Here is a 24598-nt window from a genome sequence, read left to right on the forward strand (position 1 = left end):
TGTGGAAACACATGCTCCACATTTGACACCATTTATAGTCAGACCTTTTCATTGGGACATCTGGCTCCCCAATAATGACACAGAGACTTATTATTAATTATGAAACCTTTGTCTATTGATGGCTTAGGCTTGTTTCTAATTAGCTCTTATAACTTAAATTAACCCATATCTTTTAATCTATGTTCTTATATGTGGCTCAGTTACTTTTACTTTTTGATGGCCATGCTGCTTCTGCTTCTGTGTGCCTGAAAATCCTGCCTAGCTATTGGGCATTTGGCTTTTTATTAAACCAATCAGAATGACACATCTTCACAGTGTACCAAAAGATTATTCCACAACACAGATACATATTTTGGACAGACACTCAGAAACCAGGTTGATGGTTTATTTGGAGCCAGTTGATGACTCATAATTATTGTGTGCAAATGGGAAATATCTTCAAGGATTCTCCTGGCTGATATTGGAAATGCCAGAGTTCATACTTCAGACTATTTGATCCACCTGTTTGGAAGCATTCAAGGCCTTGAGGTTACTCTCTAGTTTCAATGACCTGATCTCGAAGAGGAACGTAATCACAGCAAGGAGTGAAAGAATCGTTGTCATGACCCCTATGGGGAACACATGAGTGTGGTGTTTCTTTATCAGGTCTTCTTTCCTAACAGGAAAATTGGGTGGAAAGTCAAAGGTGGTTTCGCCATAAAGATCTACTACGTGGTTCCAGGTGACAGAAAGAACCGTGCAAAAGCTGCTGAGAACAAGAATGTAGACACAGCACTTGTAGCAGAGCATCTGAATCTCAAGGTCTGAGGCTTTGATGATGGTGAGTCTAATGATCACTGAGTTGAAAACCAGGACAACAGGTTTTATCAAAGTCGCCAGTAATATCAGGTTCTGCGCATACTGAAATTCAGGTGAAATGGTCCAGCTTGAGTTGACAGGGCTGTGCACCGGAATCCTGATCACAGAGCTAGAGATGTTAAACTCTTGATTGTAGTAAGCTTCCCAGAGTCCGATGTACACAAGCTGAACGGACTTGTTGTTGAATTCCCAGAGGCGCCAGTATTGGCTGCTTACAAGGATTACTCCAAATACCAAAGATAAGAGACTGCAAAGGAAGCCAATCAGTTTGAAGATCCATTCCTTCGCCTCACTAAATCTAGAAATGAGATTGAACAAATGTAGAGTCAAGCTACACGTATGAAGGAAAAGTGAAAAACAGAATAAGTCATGATTTACAGAGCAGTAAGTTCTCACACCTTGTCCCTGTTGCCCCATACTTGTATTAAAGTAGTCCATATACTTACTCTACGCAAAAGTTATGTATAAGAAATCTTGAAATCTATGACTGTGGCAGGAGTCCCATCTCAAGATATTTTGGATAATTTCACAGTGTCCTTCAAATGCTGTTTGTTGACCAAGAATAGAGTCAAATCAGGAACAGAAGGGAAATTGAAAAAATAGGACGGGATATGGTTTACCGATCACTAAGTAGTCACACCTTGCCTTTGCATCTCAAAATTGTGTTTAAATAATCAAAATACTGTAGGTAAGAAAAAAGGAAGGACTGGAGAGACAATGCAGTGGTTAAGAGTGTACTGTTCTTGCTTAGGACCCAATTTCAGTTCCCAGCACTCAGTTTGGGTGGCTTACAATTGCTTATAACTCTAAGGGATCTTATGCCCTCTTACAAGAACCTGCACTTGCATGCACATATCCAACCACAGACATAGACACATAATCTGAAATAAAATCAATCATAATAAAAGAATAAAAAGTACCTAGAAATCCATGATGATGACAAGAGTACCCATTATAAGGTTTGAAGATTATTTTATTATTTGCCTGCATGTATGTCTGTGCACCACATACATGCTTGGTGCATCCTTCTCTGTGGAGGTCAGAAGAGGACATTGTATCCCTTGGAACTGGAGTTCTAGATAGTTTAAGCTGTCATATAGGTGGTGAGAACGGAATAGGTGTCCTCTGGAAGAACAGTCAGAGTTCTTCATCACCAGCCAAATATAAGACATTTTAGAAAACAATATGGCAATTATCTTTTGTTAGAGTACCCGGCACTTAAGGTTGCAGTCCACCAAGTCCCAACAGCTCTCTGAGCTCAGTGTCCAATGGAGGCTCCCCTCCCCAAGCAGGGCTTCGTGCTCTCTGCCTGATCTTATCTGGAAGCTGTCCCTAAGCCTGGTTGCATGACCTATCTCAAGCATGACCTTTGACACAGATCCCTGCAGATGCTCACCCCCTGCTGCCCATATAATAATCAGGTATTGTGCTCTAGCTGTATGGTAGGACATGCTCACAATCTTTCACAAGTTGAAATGTTCGCATTTTTTACTAGGAATTTCATTTCCTGCAATTAATAGTAGCATAAGAGGTTACAATATCATATATAAAGTGATATTTATTTTATTACTGCTTTCAAAACAGAAAAATAAATATTAATAACTTAAATGAGTGTAGAAGGCAGAGGACTGCTCAGTTTAATTGTGACTTCTGCAATAGTGTAGTGGACTATCACATGGCAATTACCAAGAGTGGATTAATGTTTATGATTTTAGAAGAAACAAGCAAAATGAAAAATAATATACATGGAATGCCCATTTGTGTCCAAAAAAAACATACTTGACTTCTTCAAACATCCAAGAAGATAGGAATGCAAAATTGCACAAAAAAATAGAAAATCTGGCCTGCCTGGATCTGGCGTCTGCCACTGAGGCTTCCATCCCAGTAAAGACCGCAGGAGCCATAGTTTCCTGCACCACCCACAGAGCTAGGACTAGACCGGCTGCCTGTGCTTGGAGCCTACCACTGTGGCTTCCATCCCAGTGTTGGGAACCAAGGCACCATAGTCCCCTGCTCCCACTCACGGGACCAGGTAAACCAGGTAAACCAGGTCCCATTTCCGGGCCGCCTGCCTGGACCTAGGCTCTGCCACTGAGGCTTCCATCCCGGAGGCTACGGTAGTTTTCTGCTCAACCCACAGAACTAGGACTAGACCGGCTGCAGGTGCTTGGGGACTGCCACTGCAGCTTCCATCCCAGAGGCAGGAACAAACTCACCCCAGCACCCTAGTCTCCTGCTCCACCAACGTGACTAAGACTATCAGGGCCTGTCTCCAGGCATGCTCCTGTTCCTGGGGTATACCACTGGGGCTCCAATCCACCCCAGTAGGATCCAAAGCATTCCAGCATCCTAGTCAATTTCTCCACCCACGAGACCAGGAAGTGGACAGCTACCACAACAGTGAACTTGCCTACCCGCACCAGAAGGGAACCCTGGTCCCACACCACTATCCACTGAAGTGCAGATGACCGAAAAGAGAACATCTGCCAATAGATCTCAGCTAAGGTGGGGGACTCAGGGCCTCCTCTTCCACCCAATGTGGGATTAGTGGTTGGTTTCTTCTTGTACTAGTCTAGAATATGTCTTTAATCAATATGACCAGAAAGCAGAGATTTCACTATGGACATAAACATATCTTCTTTTAAAATTGTTCTCTTGTAACTAACTTATGGTCACGGGGTTTTAGCTTAGTCTAGCATCTGTCTTGGAATGTAGGTGGAACTGAACTTCCTGATCCCAGATAAATCCACACCCTGAGTGTTGGCCTTTTAAATTCTTTCTTCACTTCATTGCTCTGGAAAAAGAAAGAAAGTTGATTTTTGATTAAGCCAGAATTTACTAACACGGCCCAGCAGGATATCTTTTTCAAACTACTGGTCATCAGAATTTCTAGACCTTCTTAAGGAACTGATTCAGGAATACTGGTCAATCAGTAAATCTGACACAACAACGTAATATTCTCGCCATCTATGATCACCAGACCTTACCATGAGTGACACTCGAGAAGATGGAATAGCCTCTGAAAAATATTTAATTCATTGATTACACCATTTAAAACAAGTTTTCTGAATTTGATAAATGAGTTATGATATACTACCATGCATTTCTCCATGTGTTATCCCCTTAAGACACGTACATCTTGGGTTCCAGTTTTTCTATACATTTGTAATTTATCTGAAATTTCACTGAATATTGTTTTCATCTCTTGTCTCATTTCCTCTGAGACACTGCTGATAGGAATGTGGGATCTTTCCATTTCCCTGTCATTATCCTTGTTTGTGTCATTCTCTCCATTTAATTAAAGAGATCTCTTTCATCTGTCTTAAGTCTGTTGTTTCCTTTGATAACCACATTTAGCACGTTTTTCTTTAAAGGTTCAGATTTATAATCGCCAATATTAATAACAACTATTTTGCTGTTTTCAAAAATATATCACATATTATATTGTGTGTTTATGCATGTGTGTGCACGCATGCCATGGCACATGTATGGAGGTCAGAAGAGAATTTTGGGAGTCTGGTCTTTCCACCAAGTGTGACCCAGGCATAGATTTCAGGACCTCTGGATTGGTGGCAAGAGTCTTCACCTGCTGAGCTACCTTGTTTCCCACTTAGGATTAGCTGAATTCAGGAAAAAGGAAGGGGGACAGTGGACTACAACCTAACCTATCACTGGCACATCCTACCTCCTTGAGAGCAGGCAGATACAGTACTTCCCTTCACCTCATATAAAATCTCTCTAGAGAAGAACTATGAAGCTGAGTGTGTAGGGATTTGGAGATATGAGAGGAGTTGGGGCAGGGGAAATAAGATCAAAATAGACTGTATAATTTTTAATAAAGTTAAAATTCGCTCTCTGTGTCATTGATTATCCCAAACCAAGGACCACATAAAGACATAACCAGGAGATTTCCAGAGATCTTACAAGGATAACACCAACTGGCAAACTAAGCAATATCAGAGAGACTACCTTAATAGCCCCTCCCTGATGATAAGATTGATGACTACCTTATATACCATCCTAGAGCCTTTATCCAGTGGCTGATAGAAGCAGAGGAAGACACCCACAGCTAAACACTGAACTGAACTCCTGGAACCAATTTGCAGAGCGGGAGGAATGATGAGAAAAGGGGTCAAGACCATGATGGTGAAACCCACAAAGACATCTGACCAGACAAGGGGAAGTCTTGAAACCCAGAATGATGGCTGAGAGGCCAACATGGGCTGATCTAGACTCCATGAATGGAGTCAGTGAGGAGGCCTCACAAATCTCTGGGGCCTTGGATAATAGACCAGTGATTACCAAGGCTTACGAATGAAATTTGGGAGCCCATTTCACATGGAGAGATGCTCTCTCAGCCTGGAAACATGGGGGAGGGCCTAGGTCCTGTCCTGGATGAAATGACAGACTTTGGAGATCCCCCCATGGAGGGCCTTTCCCTCCCTGTGGAATGGTGTGGGAATTCGGTGGGAGGTTGGGAAGGCTGGAGGGGGGCTGGTGGAGGGAAAAGGGAGGAAGGTGGGAGAAGGGAGCTGGGATTAACATGTGAAGCAAGCATGTTTCTAATTTAAATAAAAACATATAAAAAGACACAACCAGGAAAATATGATCAACAGAAATTGACTGTCATGGCCCTCTAAATGTGGTTCTAGTGTCTACTTTTTGAGAAATAAATGTGTGGTGTTTAAATCTTATAAGGTTAAGTGTTGTGGTACAGGAGCCTCAAGGGAGACAATCAATGGTACCAAAGCCTTGGGCTTCATTTTCCTGTGATTGTCTCAATGCAGAATTTCCCAAGAGGACATAAGTGAGGATGCTCAGAACATCACTGTTTGTGGCACTGTCATGCCCACCAAACATAGATGTCCTTGAAATCAGGAATATATTGGATGAGAAAACTGGTGTGTACATTCTAAAGGGATATTGCTACTCCATTGGAACTAAAGAGCAGCCAGGCAGTGGTGGTACATGCCTTTATGCCCACCACTCAGGAGGGAGAGACAGGCAGAACTCTGGGAGTTTGAGCAATTATCATGATGACTTATATTTCAGACCAACAAATGAGTTAAAGCAGCAGCATTTATTTCTCAAAAACACATGATTCGAAAACACCAGAATATAAGATATGTTACAGGGAAGGAAATGTATGCCAGAAGTACAACACACACACACACACACACACACACACACACACACACACACACACACGAACAAAAGAAAAAAAACCTTTAAAAAAAGTAAAAAAAAAAAACCAGACAGGTCAGTGTTCAACTGCTGAATAAAAGTAGACATACAATAGTCAACAAAAGCTTCCAATTTATCCCAAACTCTGTTGATAAGAAAAGGGCAGCCAGAAACATACTCTAAAGTTTTTGAACGTAGGAGGCTGTGGAGGGGAGGAATTGGGGGGAGGGATTTAATAAAAATCCATCATACGCTTATATAAAAATTTCCAACAATAAACAGAAAAATGTTCTAATGAAAATCAGTCACTTCTCATGACAAATTTAACAGGTTGGGGAGTACGTATTCATAACGACCTAGTTTTGTTTGTTTGTAGGAGATTCATCAGCTAAGGAGTCCTAAATTTGATCAAATCACTTTTGGAAATATTTTCAGAATGACAATATAACGCTCCCTAAGGGATAAGGGAAAGACAAACCAGAATGATCCACTGAGTAGGGGTGACACAGGGAAGAGTTTGGAGAACTCTTCCTCTGTAATGAGCATTGACTGAAGAAAGAAAAGTGGTTTGGGAAGTAGCTCTTGAAGAAGCTCACCAAGAGCCTCCTGTCTCCTGACAGACTCTCTTCCTTTACAATTGCAGTGCCCCCCCCCCCCGCGAGGCATCAAGGTGGTGCATTCTGACTTCTCAGGTACATCCTGGTTTCTCTGGAAGCCCACCCCTCAACCCTGTGCCCAGTGCCCAGAGAGGTCAGAGGTGGTGATATATGATTCTGGAAAGGTTCATAATGGCTGGTGAGGCTGTGCTGACCAATCAGGGCTGAAGGGTGTGGCCCTGCATTGTTTGGCAGCCTAGATCAGTGGGGTGCAGAGAGCTGTGAGTCAGTCCTCTCTCTGATGGGCTCAGTTATGGATGTTAGTGAGGAGACAGTGGAGACTAATAAAGATTTAGAACCTTCAACATCACAAGAACAGCAAAGGAATGCCGTGACTTCCAGTCAGAATTCTCCCTGCGCACCTGGCACAGCTGCAGGTCAGCCGATTTCGGCAAGACGTGGAAATGTGAGACCACTAGAGCAAAGTATCCTTTCTTCTTCATTTAGCGGTTTCCCTTCCCTGGGACTCTTGTCTTTCCATGGCTTGGCATGGATTTCCTTCTCAACCCACACCTTTTCCTCACAGTGTTCCCTTCACATGCTTATCATCATTGTGCTGTCTTTGCAGGTTCAAAGGTTTTATAAGCGGCAAAGAAGACACCGGCGGCACGGAATACCAAAGAAAAGACTCATTGAGAGGTATTTGAAAAAAGTTGTGAGAGGTGGGGGAATGCCGTCTGATCAAAACCATCAGCTTAACGTGGAACTGTGCAAGAATGATCCTCAACAAGAAGAGTCCTCACCAAGCACCAGAGAATCTACTGGAGACATGACCATCCCTGAGACTCAGCGTGATCAAGACCCCTCACCTCCTCAGAGGTCTTGATTCTCGGTCACGGCCAGTCATGGTCAGTGGCAAGTCCACTGACAGTTACCACAGAATCCTCCTGTGGTACCGTAAATAAAAGCAAACAAACGTGAGCAGATGAGTTTCCTGTGGTCTGTGGTGGGCTCTTGGGAGAAAGGGTGGTAGATGGACTGGTTAGAGAGGGGCATTGGTTTGTACAGGTCTGGAAGCCTGACAACTGGTCTACCTACAGCCTGGAGATGACGGATATGCACTGTTAGCAACCATGCAGAAGTTCAACTTGTTCCTGATGCTTTATTTCATGGGACAGGATGTGGGGGTAGAAAGGGCTTGTGTATCCTTGTGTATTTGGAAGGGGCACAGGTGGGTGGGAATGGTTTATAGGGTGCAGGTATGAGATGCTACATGGTGAGAGATATGGGGACAGCAGTACCAGCCTCCGCTGAACATCCTGGATGCCAGCCTCCTCCCAGTGTTTGTTACATCTCCCTTTGTGACATAATCCACTTACAGGATTCAAGAGAGCCCAAGATATCACCTTACTAAAAAAAACACCAGTAACACCCCAAGAAAAGGGTGATTTCAAAACATAATAAATACAGCATTGATTTGCCTAATCCTTATCAGATTTGGTGTTTGGAAGGGCAGTGTATGTTTTCTGATTGTAGTGCAGGTCATAAAGCTGGGGTATGGTCGACAGGGGGTTTTAAAAGTACTCACCTGCCCTAAAAAATCCTTACTTTGAGTGTTTCCCAAAGTTTCTTATCTTTAAAAGCAGATGGAAAATCCTCTGATAAGGGTCTCTTCAATGCTTTATAACATTACTGGTTTCATCAAAAACAAACATAAGAAGAAGGATGGACATGAAACTCATAAGGATAGAGTTGTCACTGGAAGACTAAACTGGTGTGTTTCCGTTTCAATTGCTGGGACAAACTGCCATGATTATAAACAATGTGGAGGGAAGAGTTCATTTTACCTTACAGTTCCACAGCATAGTACATTGCTCGGGGAATTCAGGACAGGAACTCAAACAGCAGAGGAACCTGGAGCCAGGAGCTGATGCAGTGTCCATAGAGGTGTGCTGCTTGCTGGCTTGCTCCTTCCTGTCTTCTCAACCTGCTTTCTTATAGTAAACTGTGCCACCCGTCCAGAGGACGGCAACACCTGCAATGGCTTGTGACCTCCCAGGCCAATCACTAATTAAGAAAATACACTACAAAGCCAGGCAGTGGTGGCACACGCCTTTAATCCCAGCACTCAGGAGGCAGAGGCAGGTGGAACTCTGTGAGTTCGAGGCCGGGCTGGAATGACAGCCTCCAAAACAATACAGAGAAACCCTGTCTCATAAAACCAAAAACAAACAAACAAACAAAAAAGAAAATACACTACAATCTTGCCTATAGGCCCATTAATCACACCTACAGATTTTCTCAATCTACAGACCTGCTTCTCTTGAACTCTTTCCTGGTTGTTGGTTTTTCTTGTTCATAGTTTGTGTTTTATATATCATTTTCTTAAATTGTTTTACAAATGAATGAATAAATGAATGAATGAGTGAGTGAGTAAGTGAAAGAAAACCTAGCCACCAGGATAAAATTTAGCAACAGAGCTGTCCCTTACACTTATACCTGCTGCAAAATGCAAAACTAAGTTTTCCCCATACACTGGATATACCAACCACTCCAGGACAGGCCTCATGCCCAGCATTTAGTTGAACTTCCCAGTTATTTTCTGTGTGTGTTTTTATTTGGTTACACTTCAGTGGTTTTTGGGGGGAGGTATTTGTTTTCTTGTTTTGGCAGAATTTTCTTTTCAAATTGTGTTTTCTGATTTTTACTTTTTTGAGAAATAACCTAAATTTGAATGTGTAGGGATGTGGAGGGATCTGGAAGGACTAGGTAGAAGGGAAGAATATGACCAAAATAGTTAAATTTTAAAATTGTTTAAAATATCATAAAATAGTAAAAAGGAATATAGATTGTAAAACACTAAAAAAGGAGAGAATCCATCTTCCTAAATGACTATAGCATGTATCAACTGACTCTGGTTAATTTAATGCACAATCACAACACAATCCAACTACAACCCTTCCTTTATCATTTTCCACTAGATGGTATGCTAATGTCAAAATGAAATGCAGTACAGCTTTGTAAGTTCCCCAGTGTTCAAAATTTCAACACGTTAAAGTTTAGTTACTTTAAACATCCAAAGTCTTATTCAGAGTTTAAAGTTTCTCAGAAATACAGAAGTGTCTCTAAAAGATTTCCAGTCCTTCAAGTTTGGGTTCCTATAAAACAACAATGAAAACAACAAATTTATTATTCTGTGGTAGAATAACTAGGCTAGCTATCAAATGGACTACTCATCAAATGCACTTTGCCATTGAAAGTATTTTCCTAAGGATTTGGCATTGGTTGGGCTTTGTTTCTGGCTAGGCTGTCTTCCTGAATCCTTTCTCACACAAATCCCAGCCTCCCAAGAGCAAGTTTTGAACACTTTGTGTCCTCTCTGCTACCATAATTCCTTCACTTTGAGGAGGGGGATGCTGTACGGGCCCTATCTGTGACTGAGGATTCACAGATCTTGAACAGTAACTAGATTAACTGTGACACATTGCAATAAGAAGATTCTCTGTCCAAGACTGGGATGAGAAGAAATGAATTGAAATAAATATAAACACCTAGAAGACAGTTTGACAACATGGCCACTTGTCAACACCATCAAAAGATTCTCCCCTGGAGTCTGTGATTTCCTTACCCATGGTTTTTGGTCATATGTCTACTAACTGGCATGAATACACTCCTGCACATCAGACCTCAGGTCCTATCAAGAGAGCAGTTGGTTACCACTATTATTTCCCCAACGGGCACATCTTGCCTGGAAGTTCAGTATTGCAACATGCAGAGTCCAGTGATAGAATAGCCAACCTGTTGTCTCCCCCAGCAGCCTGCATAGACTTCCAGAGCTAAGGACATTATCCAGTAGGGAGGGAATTTTTTGGTCAGTTAATGATTGATTTGTGTATCCTGCAATCAAAGTATGTGATGTCTTCATCATTAACCTCTTGCCATCTATTTATGCTTTGGTAGGCAGTCAAAAGCAATGGCAAGAGGCGCTGTTAGTTTTTTTTTTTTTTGCTTTAAAGCCTCTGTCACCAGCCACACAAGGAAGCAGCTGGTGATTGGCGCCTAAATTTTCTTTTCTTAACGTTTATCTTTTATAAGTAGCACTGATCATCCAGGCAGGGTATCTCTGTGTTGTGGAATATTCTCTTTAAGCTTTGTTATATTAGTTTATCGTGTGGAACATTTCTTTAAAGATGCATTTTTGTCATGCATATTTATGTTGCATTTGTTTAACTTTTTAAAGGTGTGTTGCTCTGCCTGTATAACACACCTGATTGTTGTAATAAAGAGTAAAATGGCAAATAGCAAATAAGGAGAAATGACAGGCAGGGCTGGTAGGCAGGGAGAATGAACAGAAGAAGAAAAAGAGAGAAGGAAAGATTGAGGAGCAAGAAAAGAAGTGGCCAGCTACACAGAAAAACATGGAGTAAGACAAAAAAGGCTGGGTGGTGGTGACCCATATCTTTAATCACTGAATTTAGGAGGTAAAGGCAGGTGGATTTCTATGGGTTTGAGGCCAGCCTGATCTGCAGATCTACTGCCAGTACAGGCTACAAGACTACACAGAGAAATCCTGTTTTGAAAAAATAAATCGTAAAATAGAATGAAATAAAAATATACAGAAATAGGGAAAGGTAATAGCCCAGAGGCAAAAGACAGACAGGATAATTCAAGTAAAGAAAAATTGTAAATAGCAAGTCAATTAAGGCCAGAAATTCACATATAATATTAACATCCAGAATGTGTTTATTTGGGAGTTGGGTGGCAGGTCCCCCAAAAGGGCAAAGAATACAAAACAACAAATGACATCTGTTCAAATTTCTGTTATTTATCTTACATTTTTAATAAGTTGCTAAGTAGTGGGATTACAGCCGGGTGGTGTTGACACTCACATTTAATCCCAGCACTTGGAAGGTAGAGGCAGGTGGATCTCTGTGAGCTCGAGGCCAGCATGGTCTACAAAGTAAGTTCCAGGACAGCCAGGACTGTTACATAGAGAAACAGTCTCAAAAACATTTGGATTAAAGGTGTATCTTCCCACCTCAATAGGTATGAATTAAACATGGCTCTTCCCCCTTCAAAAGACTTAATTAAGAAAAAAAAATCCCTGTGGCCCTGGGCTTTTTTTGGTTGGGAGACTTTTGATGACTGCTTCTATTTTATTAGGGGTTATAGGTCTGTTTAAATTTCTTATCTGTTCTTCATTTAATTTTCATAGGTGATATCTATCCAGAAAATTGTCCATTGCCCATAGATTTTCCAATTTTGTGGAGTGTAGGTTTTTAAAGTTTCTCTGGATTTCCTCAGGGCCCGTTTTTATGTCCCCCTTTTCATTTCTGATTTTGCTTAATTTTTATGTTCTCTTTCTGCCTTTTGGTTAGTTTGGATAAGAGTTTACCTATCGTGTTGATTTTCTTGAAGAACCAACTCTTTGTTTCATTGACTCTTTGTATTGTTTTCTTTTTTCTACTCCATTGATTTAAGCCCTCAATTTGACTATTACCTGGTGTCTATTTCTCTTGGGTGAGTTTGCTTCTTTTTGTTCTAGAGCTTTCAGTTGTGCTCTTAATTCTGTAGTATGACTATTCTCCACTTTCTTCATGTGGGCACTTAGTACTATGAACTTTTCTCTTAACAGTGCTTTCAAAGTGTCCCATAAGTTTGGGTATGTTGTGTCTTCATTTTCATTGATTTCTAGGAAGTATTTAATTTCTCTCTTTATTTCTTCCTTGACCCAGGAGGGATGCAATTGAGCATTGTTCAATCTCTATGAGTTTGTAGGGTTTCTACAATTTGTGCTGTTGAATTCTAACTGTAAACCATGGTGATCTGATAAGATACAGGGGGTTATTCCAATTTCTTTTTATATGTTGAGGTTTGCTTTGCTGCAGAGTATGTGGTCAATATTAGAAGAAGCTTCCTTGTGTTGCTGAGAATAAGGAATATTCTTGATGGTTTCAGTTCAGTGCATAATTCTACCAGAAACGCAAAGAAGAGTTAATACCAATACTCTTCAAATTGTTCCACAGAATAGAAGCAGAAGGGTCATTGCCAAACTCTTTTTATGAGGCTACAATTATCTTAGTACCCAAACCACACAAGACACACCTAAGAAAGAGAACTACAGACCAACATCCCTCATGGATATTGATGCAAAAATACTCAATACAATACTGGCAAATCGAATCTAAGAACATATCAGAGATATCATCCACCATGATCAAGTAGGCTTCATCCCAGGGATGCAGGGAGGGTTCAACCTATGAAAATCCATCATTGTAATCCACCATATAAAAAACTGAAAAAGAAAACCCACATGATTATCTCACTAGATGCTGAAAAATCCTTAGACAAAATCCAACACCCCTTCATGTTAAAGGTCTTGGAGGGATCTGTGATACGAGGAGCATATCTAAACATGATAAAGGCAATATACAGCAAGTCAACAGCCAACATCAAACTAAATGGAGAGAAACTCAATGTGATTCCTCTAAAATAAGGAACAAGACAAGGTTGTCCACTCTCTCCATATCTCTTCAATATGGTACTTGAAATTATAGCTAGAGCAATAAGACAACAAAAGAAGATCACGGGGATACAAATTGGAAAGGAAGAAATCAAACCGTTACTATTTCCAGATGATATGATAGTTTACATAAGTGACCTGAAAAATCCTACCAGGGAACTACTACAGCTGATAAACACCTTCAGCAAAGTGGCAGGATATAAGATTAACTCAAAAAATCAGTAGCCCTACTATATATCGATGGTAAATGCACTGATAAAGAAATCAGAGAAATATCACTCTTTACAATAGCCACAAACAACATGACATACCTTGGGGTAACACTAACTGAACAAGTAAAAGACCTGTATGACAAAAACTTTGAGTCTTTAAAGAAAGAAATTAAAGAAGATCAGAAAATGGAAAGATCTCCCATGGTCTTGCATAGGTAGGATCAACATAGTAAAAATGTCTATCTTGTCAAAAACAATGTACAGATTCAATGAAATCCACTTTAAAAATCCCAGCACAATTCTTCACAGACCTTGAAAGAACAGTACTCAACTTTATATGAAAAAAACTCAGGATAACCAAAATAACCCTGTGCAACAAAGGAACTTCCGGTGGCATCACCGTTCCAGACTTCAAGCTCTATTTTAGAGCTATAGTAATGAAAGCAGCTAGGTATTCACGAAAAAAGACAGGCAGACCAGTGGAATCTAATTGAAAGCCCTATATTAATACACACACATACAAACACTTTATTTTTGACAAAGAAACTAAAATTATACAATGGAAGAAAGAAAGCATCTTCATCAAATGGTTCTGGCATAACTGGATGCTGACATGTAGAAGACTGCAGAAGAATCCATTTCTATCTCCATTCACAAAACATAAGTCCAAATGGATCAAAGACCTCAACATAAATCCAGCCACACTGAACCACTTAAAAGAGAAAATGGGAGGTACCCTTGAATGAATTGGTACAGATGTCTGCTTCCTGATCATAATACCAGTAGCACAGATACGGAGATTGACAATAAATGGGACCTCCTGCAATTGAGAAGCTTCTATATGGCAAAGTACATAGTCAATAAGACAAAATGGCAGCCACAGATGGGAAAAGATCTTCACCAACCCCACACCTGACATATGGCTGATTTCCAAAATGTACAAAGAACTCAAGAAGCTAGTCACCAAAACACCAAATAATCCCATTAAAAAGTTGGTTGTGGAACTAAATACAGATTTCTCAGTAGAGGAATCTAAAATGACAGAAAGACACTTAAGAAATTGCTAAACATCCTTAGCCATCAGAGAAATGCAAATCAAAATAACTCTGAGATACCATCTCACACCTGCTAGAATGGCTAAAATCACTAAAATCAAAAACATCAAGGACAGTTTATGCCGGAGAGGATGTGGAGAAAGGGGAACCCTTCTCCATTGCTGGTGGGAGTACAAACATGTACAGCCACTTTGGAAATCAGTATGGTGGTTTCTCAGGAAAATGGGAATTAGTCTACCTCAAGATGCAGCAATTCCACTCTTAGGCATATCCCCAAAGGATGCACATTCATACAAGGACATTTGTTCCACTATGTACATAGCAATCTAGATCCCTTGAACTGAAGAGTGAATAAAGAAAATGTGGTACATTTTCACAATGGAGTACTACTCAGTAGAAAAACAATGGAATATTGACATTTGTAGGCAAATGGATGGAAGTAGAAAAAAACATCCTAAGTTAGGTAACCCAGTCATAGAAAAACAAACATGGTATGTATTCACTCATATATGGATATTAGACATAGAGCAAAGGAATACCAGCCTACAATCCACACCTCCAGAGAAGCTAGGAAACAAGGAGGATCATAAGAAAGACACACATGGTCCCCCAGTGAAGTGGAAAAGACAAGAGCCTCTGAACAAATTGGGAGCATGGGGGAAGGGGGAATAGAGTTAGGAGTAAGAGGAGGGGAGAAGAGAAGGGGGGAGGAGAACATGAGTGGTCGGGAACAGTGTGTGGGGAGAGGAAGAGAGGAGAACAACAAAAGAGACACATCAATAGAGGGAGCCACCATAGTTTTAAAGAGAAATCTGGCACTAGGGAATTGTACAGAGATCTACAGGGATGACTCCAACTAGGGACCTAAGCAATAGTAGAGAGGATACCTTAAGTGCCCTTTCTCTATTATGAGAATGAAGGTGCCCAGCTAGCTCAGTCGGTAGGGCATGAGACTCTATTATGAGAATGATGACTACCTTAAATGCCATCATAGAGCCTTCATCCCATAGCTGATGGAAGCAGAAGCAGAGATGCACAGTTAAGTACTGAGCCCAACTCCTGGAATCCAGTTTCAGAGAGAGAGGAGTGACCAACAAAGGGGCCGAGACCATGCTGGGAAAACCTGCAGGAACAGCTGACCTGAGTAAGTGAGAGCTCATGGATCCCATTCTGACAGTTGGGGAACCAACAGGGGATCATACTAGGCCCCATGAACAGCCTTTATCCAGTAACTGATGGAAGCAGGAGCAGATACCCACAGCTAAGCAGTGAGCCATACTCCCGGAATCCAGTTGTAGTGAGGGTGGAGGGATGAGCAAAACAGTCCACACCATGCTGGAGAAACCCATAGAAACAGTTGACCTGACCTAGTTAGAGCACATGGACCCCATTTGTAAATCTGGGGAACCAGCATTGGACTGACCCAAACCCTCTGAATGTAGGTGCCAGTTAAGAGATCTTGGCAGGTTATGGCACCTCGAACAGTGGAACCATTATTTAACCCTAGTGCACAAATGGACTTTGGGAGCATTCCCTATGAGGGTTACTCTTTCAACCCAGATACACGGAAGAGGGCCTAGGCCCTCCCTCAAAAGATGTGACAGACTTCGATGATCCCCCATGGAAGGCCTCACCATCCTTGGGGAGATGTGTTGGGGGGGTTGGAGGTCATGGGAGGGAGAGGGAAGGGGGTGATATGTAAAATGATTGTTTCTAAATAAAAAAGAGATATTCATGACCAGTTATTGTTAGTTCCTGCTATTTGTTTTGTTTTGTTGTTGGTAGTAATTTGTGTGTGCTTCCCTTCTTTAGGATTTGCTGGTGTGGGATTATCTATTACCGGTGTTTTCATGAGAGTAGCTAATTTCCTTGGGTTGTATTTTTCCTTCTTGTACTTTCTGTATGTTTGGATTTGTAGATAGGTATTGTTTAAACCCGTTTTTTTTTTTGGTTTTTTGAGACAGGGTTTCTCTGTGGCTTTGGATGCTGTCCTGGAACTCGCTCTGTAGACCAGGCTGGCCTCAAACTCACAGAGATCTGCCTGCCTCTGCCTCCCGAGTGCTGGGATTAAAGGCGTTTAAACCTGGTTTTATCATGAAATATTTTGTTCTCTCCATCTATGTTGATTGAAAGTTTTGCTGGATATAGTAGTCTGGGATGGCATCCGTGATCTCTTAGTGTCTGCAAAATGTCTGCCCAGGACCTTCTGGCTTTCATAGTCTCCATTGAGAAATTGGGTGAAATTCTGAGAGGTCTGTCTTTATATGTTACTTGGCCTTTTTCCTTTGCATCTCTTGGTATTCTTTCTGTATGTCTAGTGTTATGAATATTATGTATTGAGGGAACTTTTTTTTCTTGATCCAGTCTATTTGGTGTTCTGTAAACTGATTGTATCTTCATAGGCATGGGGATACTATTTCTTATATAGGCATATAAACATATACTTGTCTATGAACCCTAACTTACTTTCCATATTCAGAAGAGTGTAGATTCTCTTAAATATCTAAGCTTATTGTCTGTCTAGTAGATTATGTAATCTTCAAAAGGATGTTTAAAAGCTTCCAGAGCAAAGTTAGCACATATTATTTAGGAGAACCTTTAGGATTCATGACTGACTCTCTTTCCTGTATACTCTACAAACTGTAATAACAACACTGGACTAATACAACTAGAAGAGGGGGCTCAACCCTTGCTTCTAATGGTATTGTAATGTATAAATAATACTAAGTCTGCTCTTGAAGCTCAACAAACTAACATAATTATATTGTCATATAGCTGTTTATTCAGCTTACACAGCCAAGAAGAAAATTGGTATGTATCAAATAACTTTTATTATATGTGTGTAAAACTTCCTAGTAAATGTAGGACAATTTGTGAATAGGTTAAATGAAAATAAAATGGGTCTCTAAATTAGAGATGAATTCTGTAACAATTTTCAATATCTATGTTTTGTAACTTAGGTACATGATTGAGAAAACAACTACAAAGGCTAACAATAGCAGTCTACAGATTTGATACAATCCTTACAAAATTCCAGTGACATACTGTCAGAACAAGAAAAAATTCTAAATTCATATGTAAACCCCAAAGACAACAAATACCCAAAGTAATCAGAAAGAACAATGCTAGAGGTATCACAATATCTAAGTTTAAATAAAACTACCGATCCATAGAAACAACAACACCATGGTACTGGCACAAGAATACACAGTCAGGTTAAACAGAAATAGGAGACCTAGAAATAAGTGCACACAGCTACAGCTTTCCAATTTTTAATAAAGGTGTTGCCTTAGTTAGGGTTATACTGCTGTGATAAAACAACATGACTAAAGACACTCGAGGGCGGGTGGGGGTAATTTAGCTTATGTTTTCACATCACAGTTCATCTTCAAAGGAAGCCAAGACAGAAACACAAACAGGACAGGAACCTGGAGGTAGGAGCCAATGAAGAGGCCATGAAGGGTTGCTGTTTACTGGCTTACTTATCATGGCTTTCTCAGCCTGCTTTCTTTTTTAAATTATTATTATTTTTTAATTTAAATTAGAAACAAGCTTGCTTCACATGTCAATCCCAGCTCCATCTACCTCCCCTCCTCTCCTGCTCCCCACCAACACCCCACCCCATGCTCCCTCTGCTCTGCTGGAGGGTGAGGCCTTCCATGGGGGATCTTCAAAGTCTGTCATATCATCCAGGGCAGGCAGGGCCTAGGCCCTCCCCCATGTGTTCAGGCTGAGACAGCATCCCTCTATATGGAATGGGCTCCCAAATTCTATCTGGATACCAGGGATAAATGCTGACCTATTGCCCAAGGCCACAAAGAATGCCGAGGACTCCTCACTGACACCCATATTTAGGGGATCTGGATCAGTCCCATGCTGGCCAGTCAACTCTCAGTCTGGGGTCCATGAGCTCCCTCCTGTTCAGGTCAGCTGTTTCTGTGTGTTTCACCTGCCAAGTCTTAACCCTTTTGCTCATCACTCCTCCCTCTTTGCAACTTGGTTCCAGGAATTCAGTTCAGTGTTTAGCTGTGGGTGTCTTTGTCTGCTTCCATCAGCCACTGGATAAAGGCTCTAGGATGGCATATAAGGTAGTTATCAATCTCATTATTGGGGGAGGGCATTTAAGGTAGGCTTGTAGTCAGTTGGTGTCATCCTTGCAGATCTCTGAAAATCTCACTAGTGCCTGATCGATCCTCAATCCTATAATGGCTCCCTCTATTATGGTATCTCTCATCCTGCTGTCCTCTATTCTTCCACTGAATCAACCTTCCTGCTCCCCCATGTCCTCCTCTTCACTCACAATAACAAAGGCAATAGATAATCTCACTTTACCAAAAGCCAGAAATAGGGGAAAAACTCACACACAATACCACTACCAAAACGAATCCAAAACAAACAAGAATCAACAATCAATGCTCAGCCTGCTTTCTTATAGAACCCAGGATTACCAGCCCAGGGCTGGCACCACCCATAATGGTCTGGACTTTCCCACATCAATCACCAATTAAGAAAATGTCCTTGGGCTTGCCAACATTTCTGTCATTTAGAGGCATTTTCATAACTGAGGCACCCTCCTCTCTGATGACTCTAGATTGTGCCAAGTTGACATAAAACTACCCAGTACAGGTGTCAAAAATGCATGCTGGAAAAAGACAACATCACCAAATGCTGGTGACAGAACTGTCTATTTACATTCCAAACAAAGAAGCTGCATCCCCATATCTCAACTAAAATGGAATCAAAGACCTTAAAATAAAAGCCCAAACAGTGAAACTGCTAGATTAAAACAAGTAAAACAGGGAAACACTTCAAGATATAGGCATGGCATTCCCTAGGAACCCGTAGGCCACTCCAGCCAGAGAAGCAGGTAGGCTAATTGCAGATCTTCACCTTCCTTCTGCTCCTCAAATACAATCCCCCGGTCCTATCCCCAGTTTTGTAGCAGAAAACCTAGAGCATCCTCCGTTCACACCCCTGTGCTTATCTCCAGTGGATCATATAGATCTTCCCTTCCAAACACACTTTACCCCACTCATTGCTTTATCCTTACAACGCCACCAGGCATTCTTTAGGAACCCTCCAGCCAAGCCTGCCAGAGAAGCAAGTAGGTCAGTGAAGCAGGCAGGCAAGTTTCAGATCTCAATTTTTCCTCCTCTCCTCCATATCCAACCCTCCAGTTTTATCCCAAGTTCTATAGCAGACTACCTGTTATTCCTTCTCCTCACAGTCTGCTCCCATTCCCAGGGGATGAAGCAGATACTGGTGGAGCACCCTGCTTTACTCCTTCCTATGGACTCCCTCACCCATCCCCTCAAAGCCTATCCCCATTTCTAAGCATCAGCTCTTAAAACCTAGAAACACATTTTCCAGGAACCCCCAGTAGCCACACCTGTCAGGATCCCAGATAAATTCCCTACCAGGTAACCAGGTAACACACAGCCACCACACACTCCTAAGAACCAGAGAGGAAACAGAAACCAAGAAACAAAAGATCCACCTAACAAAGACAAGATAGATATCAGCACCTAGAATCACAATGTTCCCAAACCCAGATTCCTAGATGCCAGCATATAAACACAATCAATAACATCTGGGCACAATGTCTTTACTAGAGTCCAGAAACCCTACCTCAGCAGGCTCTGAGTATTCCAACATAGCTGAAGCATGAGACAAAGACATTAAAATACTTTTTGTGAATATTATAGAGGTCCTTAAAGAAGAAATAAATGAACCCCTTAAAATCTATAAAAATACAAACAAACACTGGGAGAAAATGAATAAAACTATTCAAGATCTGAAAGTGGAAATAGACCCAACAAAGAAAATCTAAAATGAGGGAAATCTGGAAATGAAAAAATTAGGAACTTGAACAGGAACCACAGAGGTAATCTTTCCCAGCAGAATACAAGAGATGGCAGAGAGAATCTCAGGCATTGAAGACATGATAGAAGATATGGATACTTCAGTCAAAGAAAATATTATATATATACATATATATACATACATACACACACACACACACACACACACACACACACACACACACACACACACACTAGGGAAAACATACAGGAAATCTGGGACACTCTGAAAAGACTGAATTTAAGAGACCCAGGTCAAAGGCCCAGAAAAAGTTTTCAACAAATGTAAAAGAAAATTTTCCTAACATAAAGAAGGAGGTGCCAAATAGACTGAATCAAAACAGAAAGTTCCCTTAGCACATGACAATCAAAGCATGATACAGAAAGAAAGAATATTAAGAGTTGCAAGGGGAAAAGATCAACTAACACATAAAGGCAGATGTATTAGATTACACCTGACTTCTCCATGGAGAATCAGAAAGCCAGAAGAACTGGACAGATGCGTTCCAGATTCTAAGAGACCACAAATACCAGCCCAGACTCCTAGGTCCAGAAAAAGTTTCAGTCACAATAGATGGAAATAACAACATTAAGCAATATCTATCTACAAAGTTCAGCCCTACAGAAGGCAATGGAAGAAAAACTCCAATCTAAAGAAGATAACCACATCCAAGAAAACACAGGAATAAATAACTCCAGACCAGCAAATCAAAGGAAAGGACACATGCACGCATGCACACACCACCACCAGTAGCACCACCACCATTACCAAAATAATCAATAAAACACTATTCATTGATACCAATAGTCTCACTTTCCCAATAAAAAAGACACAGATTAACAGAATGGATAGGAAAACAGTATCCACAATTCTGTTGTATCCAAGAAACACACCTTAACATCAAGGATAGACATCACCTCAGGGTCAAGGATTGGAAAAAGATATTCCAAACAAATGACCCCAGGGAACAAGCTGGGTTAGGAATTTTATTATCTGAAAAAATAGATTTCAAACCAAAACTAATCAGAAGAGACATGGAAGAACACTACATACTCATCAAAGGAAAAACCCACCAAGAAGACACTGCAGTTGTGAACATCTGTACCCAAACACAAGAGCAGTCAAGTTCATAAAAGAAACTACTATAGTTTAAATCACATATTGACCCTCACACAATGATAGTGGGAGACTTTAATACCCTGCTATTGCCAATAGACAAGTCATGGAGACAAAAACTAAACAGAGAAATGCTGAAGAAAATGCTGTTATAAACCAAATGGACCTAACAGATATTTACAGAACATTTTACCCAAACACAAAAGAATATATCTTCTACTCACCACTTCATGGAACTTTCTCTAAAGTTGACCACATACTCTTTCATAAAGCAAGACTCAACAGACACAAGAAAATTGAAATAACTACCTGCATCCTATCAGAATACCATAGATTAAAACAACAACATCAACAACAGAAGGCTTACGAACTCATGGAAACTAAACAACTCTACTGAATGGAAAATGGGTCAAGACAGAAATTAAAGACTTTCTAGAAATGAATGGAAATGAATGGACATCATACCCAAACTTATGGGACACAATGAAGACTCCTCGAGGAGGCAAGTTCATAACACTAAGTGCCTACATAAAAATAATTTGAGCGATCTCATACTAGCAACTTAACACCACACCTGAAAAGCTCCAGAACAAAAATAAGAAACTACACCCAAAAGGAGTAGTTGATGAGAAATAATCAAACTCAGGACTGAAAATCAACAAAATACAAACAAAACAATTACAAGAATTAATAAAACAGAGTTGGCTCTTTAAGAAAATCAGTAAGATTGATAAACCCTTATCCCCATCAACTAAAGGGTTAATATCCAAATTAACAAAATTAGAAATGAAAATGGGGAACCTAACAAAATATAGCAAAAAAAATCCAGAGGATTATAAGGATATACTTTAGAAACATGTACTTCACCAAATTAGAATATGTGGAGATTATTTTCAATGTATACCTCTTGCCAAAGTAAAACCAAGAACACATAAGCAAGTTAAACAGACTCATAACACCAGATGAAAAACCTAGAGAAGTGGCAATTAGTCTCCCAACCAAAGAGAACCCAGGGCAAGATGGATTCAACACAGAGTTTTACCAAACATTCAAAGAAAAATTAGTACCAGTACTCCTTAAATTATTTCACAAAATTGAAACAAAAGGGACATTGCCTAATTCTTTTTAAGAGGCCACAATTACCTTGACGCCTAACCCACATAAAGATCCAATGGGGAAAGAAATTATAAACCAATTTTCCTTATGAACATAGATGCAAAAATTCTCAATAAAATAAATTCAAATAGAATCCAAAAACACATCAAAAAGATCATTCTCCATGATCAAGTAGGCTTCACACCAGAGATGCTCAACATATATAAATTGATAAATATCTTCAATTATAAATAATTTATTAATTTAAATAAAAGACCCAGAGAGATTAGGGATATAAGAGACACACTTCAACATAATAAAGACAATTTACAGGAAGCCCATAGCCAACATAACATCGAAGTCCAAGAACACATCAAAGTGATTATCTACCATGATCACGTAGACTTCATGCCAGAGATTCAGGGATGATCCAACATATATAAATTGATAAATACAATTTATTTATCAATTAAAATACTTGTAGAGATTAGGGATATAAGGGACACATTTCAACATAATAAAGGCAGTTTACAGCAACTCCACAGCCAACATCAACCTAAACAGAGAGAAACTCAAAGCAATTCCACTAAAATCAGGAGCAAGACAGGGAGGTCTACTTTTTCCACATCTATTCAATACAGTACTTGAAGTCTTAGCTATAGTAAAAAGACAACAGAAGGAGATAAAGAAGATACAAACTGGAAAGGAATAAGTCAAAATAACTTTACTTGCAGATGGTATGACAGTATATATGTTACCCTAAAAACACCTCTGGGGAACTCCTACAGCTGATAAACTGTAAATTGGCAGGATACAAAATTAACTCACAAAACTAGTAGTTCTCCTGTGTACAAATGAAAATCAGACTGAGAAACAAATCAGGGAAACAACACGTTTCATAATAGCCTCAAATAATATAAAATATCTTGGGTAACTCTAACCAAAAAAGTGAAAGACTTGTGTGACAAAAACCTCGAGTCACTGAAAAAAGAAATTTAACAAGATATCAGAAGATAAAACGGTTTCCCATGGTCATGTATCATAGTATTAACATAGTAAAAATGGTCATTCTAGCAAAAGCAATCTATAGACTCAGTGAAATCCCCATCAAAATTTCAACAGATTTCTTCACAAATCTTAAAAGGGCAATTCTTAACTTCACATGGAAACAGACCTAGATGCTCCTCAATTGAAGAGTGAATAGAAAAAATGTAGTACATTTACACAATGGAGTATTACTCAGCGGGGGAAAAAACAGTGGGATCTTGAAATTTGCTGGCAAATGGATGGCCCTAGAAGAAACCATCCTGAGTAAGGTAACCTAACAAGGGTGGTCAATGCAATATGGAATATAATATATTTATTTACCAGAGAAAGAAATTACACACAAGATGAAAGGTCAGAAACGTGGCAGGCTTCCAAAGAGGGCTTTCTTCCTTTTATCCTCACCTGTGCTAATCTCCCTATCTCTGCCCTTTTGGGCAGATAGTTTTGTGGGCTCACCCCTAGAGTAACTCAGTCACAAAAAGACAGGCATGGTATGTACTCACTCATATATGGATTTTAGACATGAAGCAGGGGAGTGCCAGCCTATAATCCCATTGCCAGAGAATCTGGGAAACAGTGAGGAACCGAAGAGAGATATGCACAGTACCCCAGAGAAGGGGAACAGGACAGAATCTTCTGAGGGGATTGGGAGCATGGGGCAGGGAAGGAAGAGGAAGCTGGGAGAAAGAGAGGGGTTGAAGAGGAGGGGAGAGAAGGACATGGGGGAGCAGGAAGGTTGAGTCGGGGAAAGAATAGAGGAGAGCATGATGAGAGATACCATAATAGAAGGAGCCATTATAGGTTTGAAGAGAGATCTAGCACTAGTGAGATGTCCAGAGACCTACAAGGATGACACCAACTGACAATCTAACCAATAGCGGAGAGGCTACCTTAAATGCCATGCCCCGATAATGTGATTGATGACTTCTTTGTATGCCGTCATAGAGCCTCCATCCAGTGGCTGAAGGAAGCAGAGGCAGACACCCACAGCTGGACACTGAACTGAACTCCAGCAACCAAGTTGCAAAGACGGAGGAGTGATGAGCAAAG

At 40.5% G+C, this 24598-nt stretch overlaps 1 protein-coding gene across 1 annotated transcript in view; it reads right to left on the minus strand.

Moving 5' to 3' along the window:
* Positions 1 to 371: 371 nt before the first annotated feature.
* LOC121139949 overlaps positions 372 to 24598 on the minus strand; it is a 39667-nt gene continuing 15440 nt past the window's right edge. The window contains exon 3 of the mRNA XM_040744026.1: positions 372 to 1156. Within this exon, the coding sequence (XP_040599960.1) occupies positions 484 to 1156 (673 nt within the window). The 3' untranslated portion in view covers positions 372 to 483. The remainder of the gene's footprint in view (positions 1157 to 24598) is intronic.

The sequence above is a fragment of the Mesocricetus auratus genome, unplaced genomic scaffold (genome assembly GCF_017639785.1).
Source record: "Mesocricetus auratus isolate SY011 unplaced genomic scaffold, BCM_Maur_2.0 Super-Scaffold_100003, whole genome shotgun sequence".
Classification (NCBI taxonomy): Eukaryota; Metazoa; Chordata; class Mammalia; order Rodentia; family Cricetidae; genus Mesocricetus; species Mesocricetus auratus.